Below are 26,614 nucleotides of genomic sequence, written 5' to 3' on the forward strand. Positions count from 1 at the left end.
ATTACACAGGACCAGATCTAGGACCGCTTGTTCCCTTGTAGGTTCCATTACATACTGTTCGAGGAAACTATCGCGGATACATTCTATAAACTCCTCCTCAAGGCTGCCTTGACCGACCTGGTTAAACCAATCGACATGTAGATTAAAATCCCCCATGATAACTGCTGTGCCATTTCTACATGCATCCGGTATTTCTTTGTTTATTGCCTGCCCCACCATAATGTTACTATTTGGTGGCCTATAGACTACTCCTATCAGTGACTTTTTCGCCTTACTATTCCTGATTTCCACCCAAATGGATTCAACCTTATCCTCCATAGCACCAATGTCATCCCTTACTGTTGCCCGGATGTCATCCTTAAATAACAGAGCTACACCACCTCCATTCCCATCCACTCTGTCCTTCCGAAAAGTTTGATACCCTCGGATATTTAACTCCCAGTCGTGACCATCCTTTAACCATGTTTCAGTAATGGCCACTAAATCAAAGTCATTCACAATGATATGCGCCATCAACGCATTTACCTTATTCCGAATACCACGAGCATTCAGGTAAAGTACACTTATGTTGGCTTTTTTACCTCTGTTCTGAATCTTAAGACCTCGATCAGTAACCTCTCCTAAGTTATATTTCCTCTTAACTTTTCTCCTAATTTTCTTAGTCGTTGAACCCATATCTTCATGTAACAACCTTAGCATTAATGTTTTACTTCCCGTTTTATTCCTTTTAGTATTACTGGTCCTATTCACTGAGCTCCCCTCAGTCACTGTACCTTGTACTGTCGCCCTTTTTGATTTTTGACTATGGCTTCTCTGCCTTACACTTTCCCCCTTACTGCCTTTTATTTCTGTCCCTGTTTTACTAGCTTCCAACTTCCTGCATCGGTTCCCATCCTCCTGCCACATTAGTTTAAACTCTCCCCAACAGCTCTAGCAAACACCCCCCCTAGGACATCGGTTCCAGTCCTGCCCAGGTGCAGACCGTCCGGTTTGTACTGGTCCCAACTCCCCCAGAACCGGCTCCAATGCCCCAGTAATTTGAATCCCTCCCTCTTGCACTATCTCTCGAGCCACGCATTCATCCTATCTATCCTGACATTCCTACTCTGACTAGCTCGTGGCACTGGTAGCAATCCTGAGATTACTACCTTTGAGGACCTACTTTTTAGTTTAACTCCTTACTCCCTGAATTCAGCTTGTAGGACCTCATCCCGTTTTTTACCTATATCGCTGGTGCCTTTGTGCACCACGACAGCTGGCTGTTCACCCTCCACCCCCCCCCCCCCCCCCCAGAATGTCCTGCAGCTGCTCTGAGACATACTTGACCCTTGCACCAGGGAGGCAACATACCATCCTGGAGTCTCGATTGCGTCCGCAGAACCGCCTGTCTATTCCCCTTACGATTGAGTCCCCTATCACTATAGCCCTGCCATTCTTCTTCCTGCCCAGCAGCACAGCAGAGCCAGCCACGGTGCCATGTACCTGGCTGCTGCTGCCTTCCCCTGGTGAGCCATCTCCCTCAACAGTATCCAAAGCGGTTATCTGTTTTGCTGGGAGATGACCGCAGGGGACACCTGCACTGCCTTCCTACTCTTGCTCTATATTTTGGTCACCCATTTTCTATCTCCCTCAGTACCTTTCACCTGCGGTGTGACCAACTCGCTAAACGTGCTATCCACGACGTCCTCAGCATCGCGGACGCTCCAAAGTGAGTCCATCCGCAGCTCCAGAGCCATCAAGCGGTCTAATAGGAGCTCCAACTGGACACACGTCTTGCACATGAAGGAGCCAGGGACAGTGGACGTGTCCCTGAGCTCCCACATCGCACACGAGGAGCATGACACTGAGATTTCCTGCCATGTCTTAAACCTTCTGTTAACTGCAACAACTACAATTTCGAAAAACAAAAAACAACGAAGAAAAAGTAAATAAATATACCAATGAAAAGAAAAAGAAAACAGAAAAACTACTTACCAGTCACTTACCAGGGATAAAAAGCACCTCCTCCCCACCCAGCTTCGAATTCCCACCTAGATTCAAATTCCCAAATTCACTCTTTGCTGTCTCACTCTGGCTGTGTCTTCTCTGGCTCACTGGGAGAACTCAGCGTGGGTTTCACCCCCACAACCCAAAGATGTGCAGGGTAGCTGGATTGGCAACGCTAAATTGCTCCTTAATTGGAAAAAATGAATTGGGTACTCTAAATTTTTTTTAAAGGAAAAAAAGGAGTGCTAGCATACAATAGGTTCTGAACAGCAGCTCGAAGTCCTACCCAGTCTCTATGAAATTATTCAGAAGTTAGTCCAATAGCTTCTTGCTACTGCAGGTTGACTGGCATCTGCAAGATAGGGAGGAAGTGAATGAGAGACTGGTCCTGACCAGAACAAACCTGGGCCCCTAAAAGGTTTGCACGTTTCACATCATCGTGGATCCACCATTTTTCCTTCCACAAGTTTACATTCCAGAGTCCCATTCAGAAAAACAATCCAATTTTTGCAGTGGAATAAATACAGTTTTAACAATAGTCAGAACCAATTGCAACAGTTAATTCAGCCTCTCCCACCTATTGGTTGCATGACAGTCTTTGAATAATGACTGGCTCTTAATTGCCACCTAACCTGCGTGTAAACCCATCTCATCACTGAAACATAGCTGGTTAAAAAGCCCCATTCTCAACCGTGCCTTCCCCTCCAACTCCAGTGGGTAATAAGAAAACTTCTCATTTTAACAGGCTCATGAAGGACTACGTTAAAAAAATATATCAATTTTGCCAATTCCAGAACCAGAAGAGCACGAGGGATGTTTCAATAAAGATGATTGGGAAATTAGACGACTTGGATTTGTAAAATACCTTTCAAGTCATGCAAGTTCTGAGGCTCTTTCCAGGAGCATATTCATTCATAGATATTAAATCGAACTGCATGAACAAAAACAGCAGTCTAACCTGTAGAAGGCAGTGGCATGACCCACTGTCTGCACTATTTGATACTATACGGAAAGAATGCACAGAATTATTCAAGAGAGCCCGACGGCAAATTCGACTGGAGTGGCGGTCGACATCACCACCGAGGGTAGCGGCATGATTGGGTGACCTGTACGACTTCCTGGGGTTGGAAAAGATCAAGTAGGAGTTAAGGGGCTCAACAGAGAGTTTGAGAAAAGGTGGGGGAATGTTCATGACCGTGTTTGAGGAGTTGTTCGTCGCAGGGGAGGGGGTGAAAAAGGGGGAAAAGTTGTACAAACTGTATAGTTGATTATTGGGAACATTGTTTCCCGGGGTATTTATGGGCTGTAACCTGTTTTGATACACGTTTGTAATAAAATACAAGAGGGTCTAGAATTGGGCAATACAAATTTATAGCTTATCGGCAAGAAGGGTTTCAGCGACATGGCTAAAAGTTTTTTTTAAATCATTGCAGAAATTGATGAACCTCACATTAACAAAAAGAGATCCAAAATGAAGGAAGTAATCAGAAATCAAATAAAAATTCAGGTAGAATAGTCACATTAGTTGGAGGATCCGGGAATGCAGGTGGGGAGAGAGGTTGATGTGGAGCTTTTGCCACCCTGATAGCCCGGAGGCAGATCTTGTTGTGCTGGCAGGTCTTGGAGCCGCTGAAAGCGGGGACATAGGTCAGTGACTTGGCAGAGTTCCTTCTCCTTGAAAAAAAATCAAGTTTGCCATAAGAGGGGCAGACGAGGGGTTCTCCAAAAGGTTATGAAACGCAGTGGTTATGATGGAAATATTAATTACCTTGCTCCAGTATTTACCAGGGGGATGAACAGGGCACTCAGGATCTTTTAGTAAGAAATCAAAAAAAGATATCAACCCATTTAAGGTAGATCGGTGAAAGATAATTGGCAAACTAGTCAAACTTGGAGGATGAGCAGAATCTTGAGCCCCTCCTATGGCAGGTTTGGTGGTGGAGGATGCAATAATCAGGCAAGGTGGTGGCAGGCGGGGGCCCCGGCACCTTCCTGTCTCCACCCTGATTAGATCTGAAAATGGAAGGCTTGTGGACAACTTTCCCTACCTGCTAATTGAGGTCCTTATGTGGGCAATTAATGCCCACTTTAGCGCCTCATCCTGCTGCCACCATTATTCATACGGCAGGTGTTGTGTGAGGGCACATCAAGAAATTCCGTGCAGGATTGCTTGCAGGCACATAATGTGGTGTTTCGTTCAAAGACACTCAGTGTTGCCTGATTGGGGTCCCAATATCAGTAGGGGGGGCACGGAGAGTCACCCTCTCTCTGACCATTCACCTCAGGCCTGGAATCCAGCAATGATACTCAGCCTCGAGTAGGTGTCATACCAGCCACAACCACCACCCCCCTGGTCACGTTGCCAAAGAGCTGCTGACCCCTGAATGGCCAGCAGCTATCTCCAGGTTGGATCTGTCACCAGGGTTCTTGATCCCAGAGGAAAGCTTGCTGCTGGCACATCAAATGCCTGAGTGAACAAGAAAATTGGTGGCACGGGCTTGCACCCGCTCTCCAGGATGCAGCTGAGACCACATTGACTCCACCGGATTCCGACCAATAAATAACTGTCCCAGATGGATTGTACCACTCAAGGAAGAGATGGCAGAAGCACTATTGCATATATTTTAAAAATTCATTAGAAATGGAAATATTGCCTGAGGACCTGTGGACAGCTCAGGGGAAGATGGAAGATAGAACATATCCAGGGACCATTAGACCAATTAGCTCAATAATGGCAGAAAAGATAACGGAATCCTTACTCAAAGATGGAATAGAATAGCATCTAGTAAAAAAATGTTATACAGAATAGTCAGCATTATTCTGTCAGATTTCAGAAGAAAAGACTATGCTTGATCAACCTTACAGAGGAAATAACAGGAAGAGTAGACAAGGGTAATACAGTAATGTAATAAACTTGGAATTTCAAAAAGCCTTCGACCAAAGTGCCATAAAATAAACTCATGAGGTCAGGGAATATGGACTCAGGGGGCAAGTAGCAGAATAAATGGCAAGTTGGCTGCAAAACAGAAAGTACGGTTTAAAGGTAGTTACTCAAACTTGCAGTGAGAACTCCCTGGGGTGTTCCACGGGGGTCAGTGCTGGGGCCACTACTGTTTATCATTTACATAAATGATTTAGAATTGAAAGTACAATTTCAAAGTTTGAGGGGGGAAGGCAGTTAGTATTTTGGAACACTACTACAAAATGGATAACAGTGGTAAATGGATATCAATATTGGCAAGGGAGGTGAAGCATTTTGCTAAGAGGAATAAGGAGATTGCATATGCCTTGGAAAATAAAGGTCTAAATGCGTTACAGAAATAGAGGGAAAACTAGGTTTATTTTAAAATCACAAATCATTCAAAGCAGCATGCAGGTTAATAAGGCAAAAGAATGCAAACAAAGCGCTAAAGACCATTCCCAGGGGAAGAGAACTGAAAAACAGAAGTTACGTTAAACGTATATAGATCACATGTGAATCAATATGCATAGTTCTGGCCTTGATATTACAACAAGGATATAGACGCACCAGAGAAGGTGGAAGGAAAATATATACAAGGATGATGCTGGACTGAGGGATTGTACTCATCAGCAAAGGCTGAACAGGTAGGACTCTTTTCTCAAGAGCAGAAGGCTGACAGAAAGAACTTTCAAATTTTGAAGGGGTTGACACAATTGTATAGAAGTTTTGGGTGAGTTCGAATCTAGGGGCTAGAAGTAGAAATATAGCCACAAAATTCAAGAAGCACTTCAATAATTTTGTTTTTGTAAACAGAAGTAGTTAGAATGTGAAACTTGCTACCTCACAAGTAGTTGAGATAAAGAGCATTGGTGCATTTAAGGGGAAGCGAGATAAGTATATGAGGGAGTACATGAGGGAGAAAGGAATATAGGGATCTGCTAATATGGTTAGATGCTTTTGGGGCTCACTTAGAGCATAACCATAGGTGGGGTGAATGGCCTATTTCCGTACTGTAATTTATATGTAATTCTATTAAAATTCTGGTTCGGGTGGAGTGTGTTAATAAACGCTGAAAAATGAGAATTTAAAGAATATTGTCTCAATCATAACAGTACAGTGGCATCAACCACAACGATCTGTCAGGAATGCTAGTTTAGGTAAAAATACTACATGAAAGGGTTGTGATCAGGATAGTAAATCTTTTGAATTGCATGCCAACGCTTTTGCCTTTGCTTCGTTAGACACCGATGCAGATGTCCCAGTGCCATGAAATACAAGAGACCCATCAGCAACTACCAATATGATTCGGGTACACAAGCTAAAGGAAGTCTACTTGTTTTGAAGCACGTTGATGATTTCTCCCTAACTTTAGAAGACAATACACTATAAAGAGTCCACCTCGTCATGAATTAGTGGCCAAATGCAATGGCCACCTGTGCGAACAAATAGTTCCTTTATTTAGGATTGCCTGAGCAGCAATTTAGATTAAATTATTGAGACAGACTCCTTGAATATGAAGCAGCCTCGAGTTAATTCTCCTTCACTTAGCAACTCGCATATATTGAAGCTCCAGATGCATGGAGGTAATTTTCTTTCGAACCAAACCAACAGCTCCAATGAAAGGATTCACGCCAAAAATGTTCAACCAGGACAAGATGGTCAAAGTAGGGGCGTCATGGTAGCGGAATGGTTAGCACTGTTGCCTCACAGCGCCGAGGACCTGGGTTCGATCCAGGTCTTGCGTCACTGACCGTGTGGAATTTGCACATTCTCCTCGTGTCTGCGTGGGTCCCACCCCCACAACCCAAAGGTGTGCAGGGTAGGTGGATTGGCCACGCTAAAATTGCTTCTTATTTGGAATTTTTTTTTAAATGACCATAGTAGGAACAGAAAGGTTGAGCGGGATATTCACGCCAAAAGCCAGAGGTGATATCGCTGCTGATCTTGGGGAGGAGCAAGTGCTGATGGCAAGTCAGTAAGCAACCTTTAATGTATAAAGTATCTGGGGAAAATAATGGATTTCCTGCAAATTTCAGAATGCAAAACCCAACAATAGTGGAACAATTTGTTCAATCATTTTCCCATTGTTGAGATATTCGAGTGAAAACCATGATTATGTGAACTCAAATTTCTTCTTTGAAGTTAGCAAAACTGCAGCAAGGGAGCAAATTGGTGTCAACAACAGGTGTCCAAAAATACCAATTAAGTTGAAAGACAGTTAAATTATGCAACTGAAATATATAATTACAACATATACCACATACAGAATTTTCCTGCGTCAATTAAAGATCTGAAGCAACTGTCAAAACTACCAAAAGAAAAATAAATCTTTGGAAAAAAAATTCTGTGGTTACGGAAAAGCTAGAGAAACAGAAAAAGAAAACAGCAAAAGCTAATGCAGGATAAATAAAAGTCAAGGCGGTAAATTCCTTGCAGGGAAACCTACAGTTCAACATGCAGACTACAAAACACCAAATGTAGCTTTGCCAAATCACACTAATTTTAAAACATTTGTTTTCTTCATAGATTCTTACAAAAATTAATCACGTTTATTGGGCAAAAAATACATGAAGTGTATTTAGTTTATCAAATAAACAGACCACTGAATCAATACAAAGCCTCCCCACCAGTTTTCAGGTACAGGACCAACGTGAACAAAAAGAGCCATCAATGAAAGTGGTCAGGGTACATTCTATAGCAAGGAGTGACCTCAAACCCGTAACAATCTCTTTAGACAATGACCAAAATGATCATAAACACTCTCGCTCTACTTTTATAGTTTTCCCAACTGGGGAAATAAGATTACACAACCCTGCTATCAATTGGATTTGTCTCAGCACCAGCAGAAATGGATCAAAGTAGGAAATGACCTGCTCATTTGAAAGACTATCGCCAAACTTTATCTGTCAGTGGTTATTTCTGCCCAGCACAAAGTCTTCACTTATTGTCAAACAAATCATCAAGTTTCTTGTGCAGTATGTGATTAACAAAAAAATGAAGTCCCGACTGAACCCCAAGTTTCAGTTATTATAAAACTGTTTGCAGCTATGCAACAGTTGTTAAAATTCCAGTCAAAAGGAAATGCAGCGCTTGGCAAAGGAACATGATGGACGGGGGTTACGTTAATTAGAATAAACCCTTTCGAGTGCTCATCACAGCATATTCGTTTGGTGCAAATTCTGTTTATTCAGCAGGGCAAGAGCTAAAAGTTACAACAAACCTTCAAGTTCCGATGCGTGCACCTCCGGTGTAGTGTTATCTCTGTGCCCCTCAAAACAAAAAAAGTGTCTAACCACTGTAAGACCACCCCAAGGAGAAAAATTGCTTTGTGTTATTAGTACATCACACCAAAGACTTGGCTTACAACATGGAGCTGGGAGGGTAGGGGAAGAGAGACACAAGTGAGTAGTTCAACACTTTGAACACAGAATGCAGATGATTTGGGAAACAAAAAATTGAGTTCTAAGCTACTAAAAATGTGTACCACAGCTCTCGATGAGGTTCAAAAACTTGCATTAGCTATTATTAACCTGGCTATACAAAAATTTTAAAATTTACACAATCCAAGCTGCCAAACCGTATAAAAGTATCAAATTTCACATAAAACTGTACAATTATTTTTCAGCAGGTCCAATTACCTGGGCAAACAACCCCCAAAAATATACTTCTTTTTTAAAAATGCATTCACCCCGTGTATAACAAAATTATATGCAAGGATTTCTAATTCTATACAATAGTGCATCTACCTATATATATATATATATATATATATATATAAAAAGATGGAATAGTTCTTTCAGGAAAAAAATGACATGATAAAACATGGGCAGATGGGTGCAATCACTGGTGAAAACAAGGCACTTCCAGGTTGCAGTTAATATAAACATTGTTGACATGAAGAAACAAAATCAGGTGGGGTTGGTGCGTACACACAGACTGGAACAGTTCCAAGGATGGGTTAACATGAATGTTTACACAGTCAGGGAGACACACGAGGTGAGAGTTTGAGGTAAAACTCTATACAGAAGTGGTCACTCTTTTAATGGCATTATTGACCTCATTTTTGTTGGAGTCCAGTCCTTTAGCAGCATTCATGTCATTCCTCAAGTTCTCTGCTGTCTTCTTCAAGGTCTTCAGTTCCCCTGGGTGCGGAGTGGCTCTCCTCAGAAGTGTGCCCTGGACATAAAATGCACAATAAGCAAACAGCAGGTGTCCAACAAACAGTATCTCATTTGGAGCACTGGAATTAACCCAATAAAAATAAATTGTGTGCTGATTCCAGTGAACCTTTTTCTTTTCTTACTTACTGTGATACCAAGAGGCAGTCCTTTTTTAAATTTAGAGTACCCAATTGTTTTTTTTCCAATAAAGGGACAATTTAGCAATGCCATTCCACCTACCCTGCACATCTTTGGGTTGTGAGGGTGACATCCGCGCAGACATGGGGAGAATGTGGAAACTCCACACGGATAGTGACTCGGGACCGGGATCCAATCTTGGTCCTCAGTGCCGTAAGGCAGCAATGCTAACCACTGTGCCACCGTGCCGTACCCCAAGAGGCAGTTCTGCTTGAGTATGTGAGAAGTATTTTGTGCAGGGTAGGTGATGCTGAACTCCCAAAAACCCTACAGTTCCGTGAGTTCGTCCAAATTAAATCGCAACAGTAATTTGTAGTTACAGCACCTTTTGATGTAGTAAAACATCTGCGGTGCTTCACAGGAATATAAAAATATAAAGTTGTCACATAAGGAGACAATAAGGGCAGATTGCCAAAACCTTGGACAAAAACAGAGATGTTAAAGAGCATCTTAAAGAAGGTCATACGAACTTATGAATTAGGATCAGGAGACGCCCACTTAGCCGCTCGAACATTCAATAAGACCATGGCTGATCTAAACCACAGAATCCCATAGAATCCCTACCATCCAGAGGAGGCCATTCAGTATATTGAATCTGCACCGACCCTTTGAAAGACCACCCCATCTAGGCCCAATCCCCTGCCCTATTCCCGTAACCCCACCCAACTTTTGGACACTAAGGGGAAATTTAGCATGGCCAATGCAGCTAACCTGCACATCTTGGACCGTGGAAGAAAACCGGAACACCCGGAGGAAACCCACGCAGCCACGGTGAGAGTGTGTAAACTCCACACAGACAGTCACTTGAGGAACCCGGATCCCTGGCGCTGTGAGGCAGCAGCAACCATTGTGCTGTCCAGATTGTAACCTCAACACTACTTTCCTGCCTGCCCCCCAATTAACTTTCACCCCCTTGCTTATCAAGAGTCGATCTAGCTCTGCCTTAAAATTATCCAGACTCTGCTTCCACCACCTTCGGAGGAAGAGAGTTCCAAAGGCCTACAACCCTCAGATAAAAGATTTCTCCTCAATCCTGTTTTTAAATTGGCGACCCCTTATTTTTAAACAGTAACCCTTCAATCAAAATTCTCCCAGGAGGAAACATCCTCCTCACATCAACCCTGTCATAAGCTGTCAGGATCTTAGATGTTCCAATTAAGTCTCCTCTGACCCTTCTAAATTCAAGTGGATGCAAGCTGAGCCTGCTCAATCTTTCCTCATCAGACAATCCGCCCTCTTCAGGCATTAGTCTTGTAAATCTTCTCTGAACTGCTTCCAATGCTTTTCATCCTTCTTTTAAATAAAGAGACCAATACTGTACACAAACAGACGTGATCTCACCAATATCCTGTCTCCTGAAGGTTAACCTTCCTACTTTTGTAATCAATTCTGCTCACAATACACAATAACATTCTATTAGCTTTCCTAATTACTTGCTGCACCTGCATACTAATGTTTTGTGATTCATGCACTAGGATACCCAGATCCCTCTACATCTCAGAGCTCTGCAATCTCTCACTGCTTAGATATTGGGCGGGATTTAACTAAACGCGAACAAAGTCCTAGAGCGAGTGTATTTAGCCGCAGGTTTCCTGGCACTCGCAGTCATAAGGGTTAAACAAAAGTTAAGACTTGTGGAAAACACCACTGGTTTCCGTGACTGCTTTAAAAGATATTCCTGCACCATTTGGAAATTAACTCTTCGTCTATTACCTTTTCTTCATCGTCATCATCGTCGTCATCTAAGAAGCGTATTGCACTGATTCTGTTCATTGCGCGTTCATTCCACATCTCATCAGACATGTCGTTCACCAAACTTTCTAATGCTCCACAGCGTGGCAAGTTATCTGCTGCAAATTGGTTTAGCACAGTTAATGACGGAAACAAATTTGAATAAAAAGGATCCAAAATTTGGTTATAAGCTTGCACTTCCTTGTATTTTTTTTAACAATTTAAAATATTCATAAGCTGCTCGGTTTTAGAATGAAGGCAATCCAAAAGGAAAGCATGATCACTCTTTCAACATTTGTCTTTATGAAAGAGAAAATAATATGAGAGGAACCTTTCGATACTCTAAAAGTTACCTTAGGACTTTTGATCCAGTTTTATGTTGCTGAGCATCTTAAGTCTTTATTTAGTGCTTTTTCACAGCTTTTCATCTGATCGTCGGTAAATAATTGATTTTAAAACTAACGATAATATATTAGAAATTAGAAAAGCATCCATTTTAAAATATCAAATTTATCCCTCATCTTTGGTCCAAATAGAGCAGAGACAACAGTAATCTGTGGTCTTTATTATTGTCACAAATAGGCTGACATTAACACTGCGAAAATCCCCGAGTCACCACACTCCGGCACCTGTTCAGGTACAGTGAGGGGGAATTCAGAATGTCCAAATTACCTAAGTGCACGTCTTTCGGGATTTGTGAGAGAAAACTGGAGCACCCGGAGGAAACCCACACAGATACGGGAAGAACGTGCAGACTCTGCACAGAGAGCTGACACAAGCCAGGAATCGAACCTGGGACCCTGGCACTGTGAAGCAACAGTGTTAACCACTGTGCTACATGACTAAGACTGGACTGTTATCCAAATGCAATGGGACTTTTATACGAGAAGACAGGGTTAAAGTTTACATCATTTCACCTATTGTTTTGTTCAAATATTGCAGTTTTTAAAAGCTACTCCTCTGAAAGAGAAAGGAATAATTACCCTCAAGTTGCTCAACTTAAATAAAATGCTCTTTCTGCATTCCACATGGAAAATATTTAGCTGCATTTCTCAATATTAGGAAACACACTTTCTTGGCCTAAGGGCCGTTGGGATTCAGAGAAGGGAGAGAAGGGGGACCAAAAAAGGAAGTAGTAAAGTAAACATCAGAGACACCAATCAAAATGCATACAGGAGTGACTTGATCATAGTAGTGTTTGAAAAAAGTCAACATGGTACAAAATTATTCTTTTTAAAAAGTGCTTGCATGACAAGAGTTTTTTTCCCCCTAAAAATGCCTCTTTAAGATGAGGAATGGGGGAAAAGCACAAAAGAGGGACTTAAAATATATAAAGGAAAACCCAATGAGCTTTGATAACAGTATAGGAAAAGATGAGGGAAAGTGACAAAAAAAAATGCGAGCAGGGTTGGAAGAAAGTGCAGAGTAGAGTAAACGTGCACAATGGGACTTGGAAATAGTGGAGAGAAGGTATTGAAAAAGTGCACAATGGAACTTACACAGGCGAAAAGTAAATTGAAAAGTACAGAGAAAGAAAATGGAGCTTCCAATAAAAAGCACTGAAAGAAAATATTCATACTTTTGAGAAACAACGGAATTGAAACTCTAAAATGTCATTAATAGCTGTATACATCACTGAAATATTTGTGTTTTTAGCCAGTTCAGACATTCACGTGGAAAATTCTGTTACAAATTTTAATTGTCTTGGATTAATTTTTAAATCAGAAAAAAATTGTACATTTTACACAGTATTACGCAAACCACGCAGCTACCATATGAAATAAAACTGCAACAGTTGATTTATCAGTTAGCGCTGATTGTCTAACCATCCATTTCACTTCCAACTTGTTAAAAATGTATTCATGGAATGTGGGTGTTGCTGGCTAGGCCAGCATTTATTACCCATCCATAATTTTCCTTGAGAAGGTGGTGGTGAGCTGCCTTCATGAACCACTACAGTCCATGTGGTGTAGGTACACCCACAGTGTTGTTAAGGAAGGAGTTCCAGGAGTTTGACCCAGCAACAGTGAAGGAATGCCGATATATTTCAAGTTATGATAGTGAGTGGCTTGGAGGGGGAAATTTCAGATGGTGGCATTCCCTTATGTCTGCTGCCCTTGTCGTTCTAGATGGTATTGGTCATGGGTTTGGAGGGTGTTGTCTAAGTAACCTTGTTGAGTTCCTTCAGTGCATCTTGTCAATGCTACACATTGCTGCTACTAAGCTAAGGTGGTACAGGGAGTGACTATTTGCAGGTGGGAGCTCAATCAAGCGGGCTGCTTTGTCCTGGATGGTGTTGAGCTTCTTGAGTGTTGTTGGAGCTGCACTCGTCCAGGCAAGTGGTGAGTATTCCTGCACACTCTTGACTTGTGCCTTGCAGGTGGTGGACATGCTTTGTGGAGTCAGGTGTTGAGATACCCGCAGCAGGATTCCTGGCCTCTGACCTGCTCTTGTGGCCACAGTATTTATATATCTGGTCCAGTTAAGTTTCTGGTCAATAGTAATCCCCAGGATGTTGATAATTTATTCACTTCCTTGAACATACTCCTAGTTCCTGTGTTTATTTTCATTTGTGTCTGTGATGTTTACTTTATTCTTCCATTTTTAGTCCATCTCCTCTCCCTTTTCCCAACCCCAACAGCCCCTCAGGTCAAGAAAGTTTGTTTGCTTATGTTGATAAATGCAGCTTAACATATTTCCTGTGGAAGGCAGGAAGAGCGTCTATTTAAATTCAGCAATTTGAGAGTGATTATGCCCTTCTTCTAGGTCATGCAGCTGGGCAGATGTAATAAAGTGTTTATTTACATATTTACCATGCATGATTACGGTCTCATTAAATCCATTATTTATAGACTGGAGAACCATGTAGGCAGTACATAAATTAAGCTAGTGAGAGGAGATGAATGGGTTAGGATTTTGTTCAGTTCATGGATTGGGAAACCTCATAGACACGAACAAAAGCATTGGCTGCAATTGGCAAAGAGATTAATTTATCTTTTTGCCTTAGTAGCTAAAAACTGGAGGGTACTTCTGAAACTCCTTCGTGAACAGTGGTAAGGATTCTGATCACTGGGAAAGATGATACCTGGAAGACACATTAGTCAGTCTCAATCAGATAGTTAAAAGTACAGGGTGTGTCTTGATATTTTCTTTGGTACAGGGATGCTAGTCACCATAAGTGGACTAAGCACTTTACATTCAGGATGCTGTTGCTACTGCCCAATTATTCTTAACATAAATCAAGGCTGCAACATTAGGACCCAGTTTTGATGCAGTTTTAAAACAAATGTTGTCTTCCCAAAGTTTGGAGGGCAGGTTATGCACTGACATACCCATGAAGCAAACTTCCCATTGCCTCTTGCAGTTATGTCCTCCATCGACACATGATGCATGTTCATTTGAACAGAATCATAACCACCACAATTGAAGTGAATATTTATTGAGTCACCCGAGACAGGATGAATTGCTCGATGCCCCTGATCGTACTGGTTTGTCTGGTTTTAACATTAATTCTCCAACCCGTGGCCTTTATTTTTAACCCTCTGCAAATTGATTGTGTTCTAAAATACAACTCTTGGACACAAACCCCTTTCCTGAAAGAAAAAGAACCATCAGAAATCTCAGGATGTTACAAAGAATATCATCTAAGCAGGGGAGGTGGAAATAGAAGAACAGCAACTGGGTCGGTGACACATTTCAGTGAAATAAATAAGAAATTTCAAGTTAAATAGAAAGTCTGACAGTGTAATAGAAGCGGAAACAGCCCAGGCAGGGAAAGTTTTCTTCTTTCATTTTGTTTGGAATATCACTGGTAAAACTGACATTTATTCCCATCCCTTAGTTGCTCTCAAGAAGGCGGTAGTGAGCCTTTTTGTTGAAGTGATGTGATCTTTGCAGCGAAGGTACTCCTCCAAGTCTGCTGGGTAGGCAGATCCATGATTTTTATCCAGCCACGATGAAGGAACTGAGATGGTACCTCCAGGTTGGTGTGTGACTTAAAAGGGCAACTTGGAAATTTCTATGCAACCACTGCCCGTGAACAAGTTGGTGTGGGTTATTAGGGGTTTGGGAGACACTACAGAAGGAGCCTTTTCAGTTGCTGGTGGTGGAGAGTGGACGTTTTGGCTGCTAGATGGGATGCACGATTGCAAGTCAACATTCATTTAATTGCTTCCAATCACATGGGCTGAATTCACTGTTGAGTGTGAGGGAAACTAACTGAAAATGAGGAGGAGGGTGCATTTAGGCAATATACCAGGAATGTTTCCAGATTACAGAAAGATAAGATAGCCGATAGTCTGCGTGCCTGGTATTTAAGTTGCTCAACATGAGCCAACAAAATTGCAACAAAAACATTGAACTTCAAAGTAGCCTTTCCTTCCCCTCCCCTGTGCATTTGCTTATTTACCCACTTAATGGAGTTCAAAATTATGAGGCGTCCGAACTGAATAGATATTCGTTGAAGAACCAGAAGACACAGATTTATGGGGATGAAAAAGCAACAGCAACTTGAGGGAAAAGACAGCGCGTGGTTAGGATCTGGACTGCTTGAGAATATGGTGGAGACTGATTCAAACGTGGCTTTCAAATTTACTGAAAGTAAACTAAGGGGCAAAGGTGGGGCAGTGGGATTGGTTGACTGCTCTTGCAGAGAGATGACACAGGCATGACAGGCCAAATGGCCTCCTTCTGTGCTGTAACCATTCCATAATTATGGCTGCACAGAAAAGTTAAGGCTACTGACTGAAGATGCAGTTAGTTAAGTTGCTATGCCTTGCTGAAGTATCCAACCATGTATTACTGACTTGAAGTCAGTTCAATTTACCTGAAAATACTACTGGACTTTATGAGCTCAGCAAATTTTCATCTTATAGTTTTCAGAACATTGGTTTGCAGCTAGTATTCCCAACACAGTGAACTGAGAACCTCAGCCGGGCCACAGAGGTTCCATGCGGAAGCAAAGCTCTTCCCCATACTGAAATGGGGAATGGCGTTAGAGGGGTCATTGCCAAAATCTCTAATCATCTGTCATGATGAAGAACAGGGAGGAAATGAGGGACGGTATGAGTATTTCTGAAATGTAATCCTTTTTGTAACAAAGGCAAATGTGACAACCAATTTGCACACAGGAAACTACCACGACCATAATCAAGGTAAATGACCGCTGTTTTAGTGATGATGGTCAAGAGATAAATATTATCTGAGACAGCAGAGCAACACCTCTGAACAGACAGGTTTGGCACCTTGTCCAAAAGACAGCACCCCCTATCAGTGTAGTCCTCCCACTAGGGAGGCCTACAAGCTCCGAAGGCCAACATGGCCTAGTTGGCAGCACAGGTGCAGGACTTTGCATCCAGGAATTGGTACACACTGTACCCATTGTGGTCCCAAACAACGGGTGAAACGTGTATTAATTTCTACCTCAATGCATCCAAGTAACTTGTGTTGAATGCAGCTCAGATCAAGTGTTGGGTTTGTGAATCAGGCCCATCATATGATATGTGATATTGACTATCTACAGCAACAGGATAAGGGATTTGTATCAATAATCTTCTGCCCCAGAGGAACGAGAGAGAAATCAACTGAACATTCCAGGTTACTAATCAAAGATGGCAGTGTAGTATAGAAATTCAAATTCACATTTGGAATGTTTTTGCACCAGATTGGACCACAAAGGTGCGTGACTGTAACCCAAAAGCATTGCTGAGCAATTGTTAGGTGACACTGAAGAGTGCAGTGAAACCCAAGCAACAACATTGTGTCATGATGGGCTCGAGAGGCAATTTCTGCTGACTTTCCCTTTACCCCCCCTGACATTTTACGGATCTAATCCAAGGAATTGTGCATTATTTTTCAATATCCGCCACAAAACAAAAGCAGGAGGGAGAGCAGATCAAGGGTGACGTAGACTTTGAAACAGAATACTGAGCAAGTGGAAAGAGGAAAGGAGGTTGAGATGCATGAACAAATGGAAAAATGATTCCCCCATGCTGCAAGCAATCTAGATCTGAAAGAACGTTAACAGAAATGCATCTAGCCTCTTAAAAATCTTTCTTTTTTTTGTGACGAGAACATTATTGTTTTACTAGCGGCAGATACCGTACCGTGGTTCTGTTCGGAAGGCAGTTGAGGAAGCAGTACACAGGTGAGAACCTTTTCGCGTGTTTCCACATCAATGTCAGTCTGGAAAGTTAGAAGAGGCTGGGACTGGTTTTCAGACAACCAGAGGGCCTTCAACTTCAAGGTGGTCAGTGACAATGGCAAGTACATGAGCCTGTGTTGAACAAAAGAAGGTGGCAATACAGTGTAAATAAACCGTTCCGGCAGTTCAGTGGGACAGCACCTCAGTTGTTCTGAAATGCCATTACAATCACTTTTGCGTATTTCTTTCTTCACGTGACAAGAGTTCTCAACTTATATTGAAGAGGCGGGAAGAGGCGAGAGGAAGCGACAAGTAGAGACAAGTGAAATCTGCCAGTAGGGGAAAAAACACACGGGAAAAGCAGGCTTAACAATTGGGTAAATTACTGTAAGCCACAGCCATACAGTGTTTCAGGAACTGGTGCCAAAGTACCCATAGATGTACACTGGGAGTCATCTCTCTCACCTGGGCACTGTTGTGTGCTTCATAAAGTCAAACGATAATTAACAGTTCACATTTCGGTGGACTAATATTTCATCACAAGCTGCAACTCAAAAGTTACTTAGGGGACTTGAATTATTAGACAAAATGAGAGAATGCTGGACAATCTCAGCAGGGCTGACAGCATCTGTGGGGGGAGAGAGAGAGAGAGAGAGAGAGAGAGAGATGATGCGCTGTCAAAGCGCGAGATGTTGTCAGATCTGCTGAGATTGTCTAGCATTTTCTGTTTCTGTTTCAGATCCCATCATCCGCAGTAATTTGCTTTGATCTTCGTGAATTATTTGAAGAGTTCTTTTGTTTTAATTTTAATGTGTAAAGTTCTGCATTGAAATAGAAAATAATTGAAAGTGAACACATGAATTCTGACTATGAGCCAGTGGTTCCACACAACATAAATCCACCTCCTTGCAAAGGATTGGTTACAATAAGTTTCGCTTCTTGTAAATCTGCCATATTTGTACAGGACATACCTCACACACCAGATGAGGCAGCAAATACTTGTACATAATACAAAGCCAGTTCCCCAACAATTTCCTCCCTCCTTTCCTGAAAGCCCCACATATTACCGCAGTAATGCGTCTGGAGACAGCCATTCATTACTTCATCCGCATGACCATTACTTTGGTGTGAACTTAACATGGTGAAAGTGAAAATACTATTTAACCAGTGGAGGCCTCACACCTTCGGCAGGTACACACTCCAGCAGACGATCACTGATTAAACTGAATCAAGCACCAATTTAAGGCTGATTTAAGGCTTCAATCTTAAATCAAGTTGACTTCATTTTAAACGCTGCTCCTCATGTCTATCCCTCCCACGTAATATCTCAGTTCCGGCCAGGCAATTGTCAGCAGCAATAACACTTTACCTTAATTTAAAAAAAATCAAAGTCAACAAATTTTGCTCACTCACCCCCACCCCACCACCTCACACCCTCACTCACCCCATACCCCCTCATCCCCACTCCCTCACCCACCCCCCAACCCCTCACTCACCCCCTACCACCTCACACTCTCACTCACCCCATACCCCCTCACCCACCACCCACCCCCTCCTCCACCCCCTACCACCTCTCACTCTCACTCACCCCATACCCCCCCACCCACTCACTCACCCCCCACCCCCTCACTCACCCCCTACCACCTCACTCACCCCCTACCACCTCACACTCTCACTCACCCCATACCCCCTCACCCCCCACCCTTCACCCACCCCCTCACTCACCCCCTACCACCTCACACTCTCACTCACCCCATACCCCCCCACCCCCTCACTCACCCCCCACCCCCTCACTCACCCCCTACCACCTCACACTCTCACTCACCCCATACCCCCTCACCCCCCCACCCTTCACCCACCCCCTCACTCACCCCCTACCACCTCACACTCTCAACTCACCCCATACCCCCCACCCCCTCACTCACCCCTCACGCCCTCACTCAGCCCCCCACCACCTCACCCAACCCCCCACCCCCTCACTCACCCCCCACCCCCTCACCCACCCCCCACCCCCTCACTCACCCCCCACCCCCTCACTCACCCCCCACCCCCTCACTCACCCCCCACCCCCTCACTCACCCCCCCCTCACTCACCCCCCCCTCACTCACCCCACCCCCTCAATCACCCCCACCCCCTCAATCACCCCCCACCCCCTCACTCACCCCCCACCCCCTCACTCACCCCCCACCGCCTCACTCACCCACCACCCCCTCACTCACACTCAACCCCCTCACCCACCCCCCACCCCCTCACTCACCCCATACCCCCCCACCCCCTCACTCACCCCTCACGCCCTCACTCAGCCCCCCACCACCTCACCCAACCCCCCACCCCCTCACTCACCCCCCACCCCCTCACTCACCCCCACCCCCTCACTCACCCCCACCCCCTCACTCACCCCCACCCCCTCACTCACCCCCACCCCCTCACTCACACCCACCCCCTCACTTACCCCCCACCCCCTCAATTACCCCCCACCCCCTCACACACCCCCCACCGCCACACTCACCCCCCACCTCCTCACTCACACTCAACCCCCTCACCCACCCCCACACTCCCTCACTTACCCCCCACCCCCTCACTCACCCCCCACCCCCTCACTCACCCCCTACCCCCTCACTCACCCCCTACCCCTTCACCCACCCCCCAACCCACACCCTCCACCTACCCCCTCACCCACCCCCACACCCCCTCACTTACCCCCCACTCCCTCACACTCCCCAACCCCCTCACCCACCCCCACACCCCCTCACTTAACCCCCACCCCCTCGCTTACCCCCCACTCCCTCACTTACCCCCCACTCCCTCACTTACCCCCCACTCCCTCACTCACCCCCCACCCCCTCACTCACCCCCCCACCCACCCCCTACCCCCTCACTCACACCCTCACTCACCCCCCACCCCTCACCCCCTCAGTCACCCCTCAACCATTTATTCACCCCCCACCCCTCACTCACCCCCTACCCACTCACTCACCCCCTACCCCCTCACTCACCCCCTACCCCCTCACTCACCCCCTACCCCCTCACTCACCCCCTCACTCAACCCCTACCCCCTCACTCACCCCCTACCCCCTCACTCACCCCCTACCCCCTCACTCACCCCCAAACCCTCACTCACCCCTCACCCCCCACCCCCACCCTCTCACCCCACCCACCCACTCACACACAAACACCCCTCGCTCACGCACGCACACCCACAAACGCCCTCGCTCACGCACACACCCACAAACACCCCTCGCTCACGCACACACACACCCACAAACACCCCTCGTTCACGCACACACACCCACCCCTCGCTCACGCACACGCGCACAAACACCCCTCGCTCACGCACACACGCACAAACACCCCTCGCTCACGCACACACGCACAAACAACCCTCGCTCACGCACACACGCACAAACACACCTCGCTCACGCACACACGCACAAACACACCTCGCTCACACACACACGTGCACACACACACAAACACAAATACCCCTCGCTCACGCACACACGCACAAACACCCCTCGCTCACGCACACACACACAAACACCCCTCGCTCACGCACACACACACCCACAAACACCCCTCGTTCACGCACACACACCCACCCCTCGCTCACGCACACACACCCACCCCTCGCTCACGCACACACGCACAAACACCCCTCGCTCACGCACACACGCACAAACACCCCTCGCTCACGCACACACGCACAAACAACCCTCGCTCACGCACACACGCACAAACACACCTCGCTCACGCACACACGCACAAACACACCTCGCTCACACACACATGCACAAACACACCTCGCTCACACACACGTGCACACACACACAAACACAAATACCCCTCGCTCACGCGCACACACACAAACATCCCTCGCTCACAGACACATCCCTTGCTCACACACACACATACCCACCCCTCTCTCAAGCACTCCCAACGTGCACATCCCCCCCACAGTTGTGCATGCAAACACACCCCACTCATGCGTGCATGCACAGACATATGCATCTCACTCGTGCGCACTCGCGTGCGCACACACCCCCCCATGCGCGTGCGCGCACACACCTCCTTCGTACACGCACACACACCCACATCCCACTCACGTGCGCGCACTCACACCACTTCCACACGCACATATATATATATATATCACACACCTCACCCCACCCACTCACACACACACATCCCACCCCACTCAGACACCCTACCCCACTCACTCAGCCCACACTCACTCACCTCCGCTCACAAATACCCCCACTCACCCCCTTCTCACACAGACAAGCACTCTCACCCCCCATCTCTGACACACATACATACCCACCTTTCTGAGGTCCAAACCTGCTCCCCCCCTACCATTTACAAGTGCCTCTCTGAGGCCTGACCTCGCCACCTTGTAGTTATTTATGAAATTGCTCCTTATGAAACAGCATTTGCCAGTCACATAGCGACTGCCAGTTCTCCAGACCCCCTGGAGACCCTTCACTGACCCCTGATCCAAAACATACCCTATCCTTAAAATAAGGGAGAGTTTGTCTGCCTGGATACCGGCGGAACTAACAGAGGGGCCAGGGTCTCGCCATCCAGGCAGCAGTTTGTGGTGTGCTGATCTGTGGAGGAGTTGAGCTGGGAAGGATGCAGAGGTACAGTACAGCTGCAGAATGAGGGCACATGTCTTGGAATTCCCCCTGCTCAATGTGCTGCCTGTGTTATCATTCAGATTAGCAAATGCCCCACAGCTGCTTTGTCCACATTTATTGACGGAAGATGTCAGATTGCAGTGACTCCTCTTGATGGGGGCCAGTTAAATGGTGCAGGCGTGGAGGTTCAAAGGCGTGGTGAGGTTGCTCACAGCCTGGAAGGGTCTGCATGATCAACAATCAGGTGTCTAACGGGAGACTGAGGCATTTCCAGACTGTGTGCAATAGAGTACTTAATTGGTTCCACTTTATCCAGCATTTTGTGGCGTGAGAGAGCTTGATACACGATTACACCCCCTCTCATTATGCTGCAAATGAAAGCGAGCGATGGCAGTCATTTTCTCACATTATTGGGTGACCTTGGTCTCTGCATTTGCTGTTGTCATGGAAAACTGCATGGATTAAAGGAAGGTTTGTTCACAGGAGAGCTTGGTTGCAATGGTCACTCTTTGTTGGATTTTAGAGAATACAGCAATATTGAATTTTTAAGTAAGAGTGATTGCTATAGAACTCATATCCGTGTTCATTAAGGTGACAGATGCATTTTTAAAGCTCTGAGACACTGCACAACATCGAAAGTGAATTTCAAGACAATTTATTTTCTGTTTAGGTCTGTGCACATTTAAACCTGTGCTAAATTGACACATAAATGATCTGTGTTTCACCAGCAACATTGTCACCTGAAAGAGTATACTAATTTTTCACTGTTCTTATCAACTCTAGCAGCAATATAAGTAAGCATGCCAAATGTGGGAACCCGTTACCTCCAAAACACGCCTACCTGTTTCCAGCCAAGTCCAACACGTGAAGCTCAGTAGCCTGCGAAATGTCTGCCGGGATTTTTGTTAATCTGTTATCTCGTAGACTGAAGACGTTAAGGCTACAGCACCCACCAATCTGCATTTGAAACCAGAAAGGTTAGGAAAACCGCCATTTTCTTTGCTGTCTCAAAGGATTAGAATTTACCTTCTTCATTGTGATACTAATTTAGAACTTTCAATTCACTATGACACATAACAAGCACAAACAGCTGGCCTGCAATAGCAGTGCCCGCAACCAATACCAGTGACTGAATATTAATTAATAATTGGCCCAGATGTTGTGGCCAGCAGTGAAGTACAGGCGCTAACCGTTGACCTTGAAGAAAGCTGCCCGTAAAGATCTAGCGAACGCTGTGGCATTGTATTCTCCTTTCCCAATGGCAGCTTAAATCTGACACCAGGTCAAGAGGATCTCTGTGCACTCAGCAGCAGTGATGTCATCAGGCAAGGTAAGCCTCCAATCACACTGAAGTCTTGGAATTATGTAAAGTCATCTCATATTGTGGAGCATTATTAAACTACCTGTGTCAGACAGAGCCACACATCAACCCAACTACTGCCCCACAGACACCATAGAAAGCAGAAAGCCGATCAAGTTCACCGCCATAGATTTGAGTCAAGGTTTTTACTGACTACTTGCAAGCTGAAACAGGAGACAAAATTGGCTAGTTTTAAGAACAAAGAGAATTACAGCACAGGAACAGGCCCTTCGGCCCTCCCCGACTGTACCGATCCAGATCCTTTATCTAAACCTGTTGCCTATTTTCCAAGGATCTACTTCACTCTGTTCCCCGCCCGTTCATATATCTGTCTAGATGCAACTTAAATGACGCTATCGTGCCCACCTCTACCACCTCCGCTGGCAAAGCGTTCCAGGCACTCACCGCCCTCTGCGTAAAAAACTTTCCACGCACATCTCCCTTAAACTTTCCCCCTCTCACCTTGAAATCGTGACCCCTTGTAATTGACACCCCCACTCTTGGAAAAAACTTGTTGCTAGTCACCCTGTCCATACCTCTCAATTTTGTAGACCTCAATCAGGTCCCCCCTCCACCTCCGTCTTTCCAGTGAAAACAATCCTAATCTACTCAACCTTTCTTCATAGCTAGCACTCGCCATACCAGGCAACATCCTGGTGAACCTCTTCTGCACCCTCTCGAAAGCATCCACATCCTTCTGGTAATGTGGTGATCAGAACTGCACGCAGTATTCCAAATGTGGCCTAACCAAAGTCATATACAACTGTAACATGACCTGCCGACTCTTGTACTCAATACCCGTCCGATGAAGGCAAGCATGCTGTATGTCTTCTAGACCACTCTATCGACCTGCGTTGCCACCTTCAGGGTACAATGGACCTGAACTCCCAGATCTTTCTGTACATCAATTTTCCCCAGGACTCTTCCATTGACCGTATAGTCCGCTCTTGAATTGGATCTGTATTCATCCACAGTCCACCCAAATCCAACTGAAAATAACGATTGGAGAATTTACAAATGCTAAGGTGCCAATTTTGAACAAAATGTGAAGCCTGCTTGAATCAGAAAAGCTGTAAACGTTGGTAGGTGATCGAGTTTCATGATGTCTGAAACTGTCAGGTGATTTAGTATAAAAAGCAGTCAAATCGAACAGTGGAAAGAAACTTGATCAGCCTTCTGAACTGACTGCAGTTGGCGTGACTGTCAAAATAGACACAGCTTTAACCTTTACAATAATCACCATCTGGATTTAAACAATTTTTGATTTTTTTTAAGAAAAAAAACAATCTCTGGTTTTCTCTCCTCCTTAATCCTCTGCTCATCCATCATTCTGCCACGCTAGGTAGGCAAGTAACTCCCCGACCTCTCTAACAGCACTGACATTGATCAAGCTGTGAAGAACACATTAGGTTGAAGTGACCTGTTTATTTCTTCCCCCCTCCCCCCACTCATAGGAAAGATTCCAACGTGCTGCTCCCCCTGACAATGCAACCGAACTTGGTGTAATTCATTATGTAGGCAGAGGGGGGAGGGGGGCAACTTGGAAAGCTGGGAAACAGCAAGATGGAACAAGTCACTTCCTCACTGGGTAGGCAGGCTTGCAGGAGAGGGTGGGAGAGAGAGAGAGAGAGAGAGAAAGAAATAAAGCAAAAGCATGCTTTCCTCATGCGCTAACAATTATTAATGGAGCAGTGTTGACAAAAGTCTAGGAAACAAGTCACTTTACCAACCTCCCAGTTCAAGGGTAGCATGAAAATGAAACGGTAAGGCCACAAAACTGAAACAAACATAATCGCTTATTGTCACAAGTAGGCTTCAATTAAGTTACTGTGAAAAGCCCTTGTCTGTGCGGAGTCTGAACATCCTCCCCGTGTGTGCGTGGGTTTCCTCCGGGTGCTCCGGTTTCCTCCCACAGTCCAAAGATGTGCAGGTTAGGTGGATTGGCCATGATAAATTGCCCTTGGTGTCCTAAATTGCCCTTAGTGTTGGGTGGGGTTACTGAGTTATGGGCATAGGGTGGAGGTGTTGACCTTGGGTAGGGTGCTCTTTCCAAGAGCCGGTGCAGACTCGATGGGCCGAATGGCCTCCTTCTGCACTGTAAATTCTATGATTACTGCAATATTAATTGCTCTATGCCAGAAAAAAATGAGGAGCTGTTAATACTCTAGGCTTGACGCTTCCAAAAGTATAGGCGATGTCAAGCTTCTGTTTCCTCCCGGCCTTGGACTGGACAGAGTGCAATTAAGCTGATCAGATGATACGTTTTGATATGCATTGAAGAGCGGGTAAGTAGTTGGGAATTCTGCGGCAAGTAACTCACCTCCTGACTCCAAAGCCTGTCCACCATCTACAAGTTAGAAGTCAGGAGTGTTATGGAATATTCCCTACTTGCCTGGATGTGTACTGCTCCAACAACGCTGAAGAAGCTCGACCCCATTAGGGCCAAACAGCCACTTGATTGGCACTCTATCCACCGCCTTCAGCATTCACTCCACCAATGCACAGTGGCAGCAATGTGTACCATCTACACAAACACTGCAGCAACTGAGCAAGGCTCCTTTGACAGCACCTCTCAAGTTAGAATATAAAGAGCAGCAGGTCCATGGGAACGCCCACACCTCAGAGTCACTCACCATCCCAACTTGGAAATATATCGCCATTCCTTCACGGTCACTGGGTCAAAATTCTGGAATTCCCTTCCTAATAGCACTTTGGGTGTACCTACTCTTCATGGACTACAGCAGTTTAAGAAGGCAATTCACCACCAACATCACTTTCCCAATGACAAATAGGAATGGGCAATAAATGTTGGCTTAGCCAGCTACATCCACATCCCATGAACATGCAATGATTTTTACCCAGAATAACTCTCCTTTAACTAAATATGGGGAAGACAGGAGCCTTCACCTTTGGTCCGCCTCACAAATTTCATATTCTGTCCACCATTTTGATTTGTCATAATTGCCTGAAGCTGAGGAAGACCATGACGTGCTTGTACTGAAGTAAGTTTCCAACCATACATCTGCACCATCACCAAGGCTGCGTAAAAGAAATTAAGGTACTTGCAATTGGAGGTAACCTTGCAACACTGATTGGCAGGTACGACACAGAGAGCAGGGATAAAGGAAAATTGACAAGATATAACAGGTGGCGTTCCCCAGGGATCTGTACTGAGGCCTCAGCTATTAGATATAATACCTATCTCTCTCAGACAATAACACACATGAGTATTGTGTATCCAAGTATGCACGTGAAATTAGGTTGTGCAGGTGGGACCAGGAAGGGGAATAGGAAGCGGCAATGCGGTATAGACAGATTAAATGACTGGACAACACTGTGGCAAATGGAGTTCAAAGTAGATAAGAGTGAGGTCATCCACTTTGGATTCAAAATAAATTGAATCATGCTCTGCATGGTGAGAAACGTTAAACTGTAGA

General features: G+C 45.1%; 1 protein-coding gene across 3 annotated transcripts in view; it reads right to left on the minus strand.

Moving 5' to 3' along the window:
* lrrc1 (leucine rich repeat containing 1) overlaps positions 1-26,614 on the minus strand; it is a 322,043-nt gene that overhangs the window by 92,278 nt on the left and 203,151 nt on the right. Inside the window, exons 11-14 of one of the 3 annotated variants that reach the window (XM_072498577.1) lie at positions 22,659-22,774; positions 17,142-17,311; positions 11,020-11,156; positions 9,005-9,124 (exon numbers count right to left, since the gene is read on the minus strand). In XM_072498577.1, the coding sequence (XP_072354678.1) occupies positions 9,005-9,124; positions 11,020-11,156; positions 17,142-17,311; positions 22,659-22,774 (543 nt within the window). Of the gene's footprint in view, positions 1-7,171; positions 9,125-11,019; positions 11,157-17,141; positions 17,312-22,658; positions 22,775-26,614 lie in introns of those variants that run through there. The other 2 variants (XM_072498579.1, XM_072498578.1) reach the window with 2 other exon arrangements.

Source organism: Scyliorhinus torazame, chromosome 4, assembly GCF_047496885.1.
Source record: "Scyliorhinus torazame isolate Kashiwa2021f chromosome 4, sScyTor2.1, whole genome shotgun sequence".
Taxonomy (NCBI): Eukaryota; Metazoa; Chordata; class Chondrichthyes; order Carcharhiniformes; family Scyliorhinidae; genus Scyliorhinus; species Scyliorhinus torazame.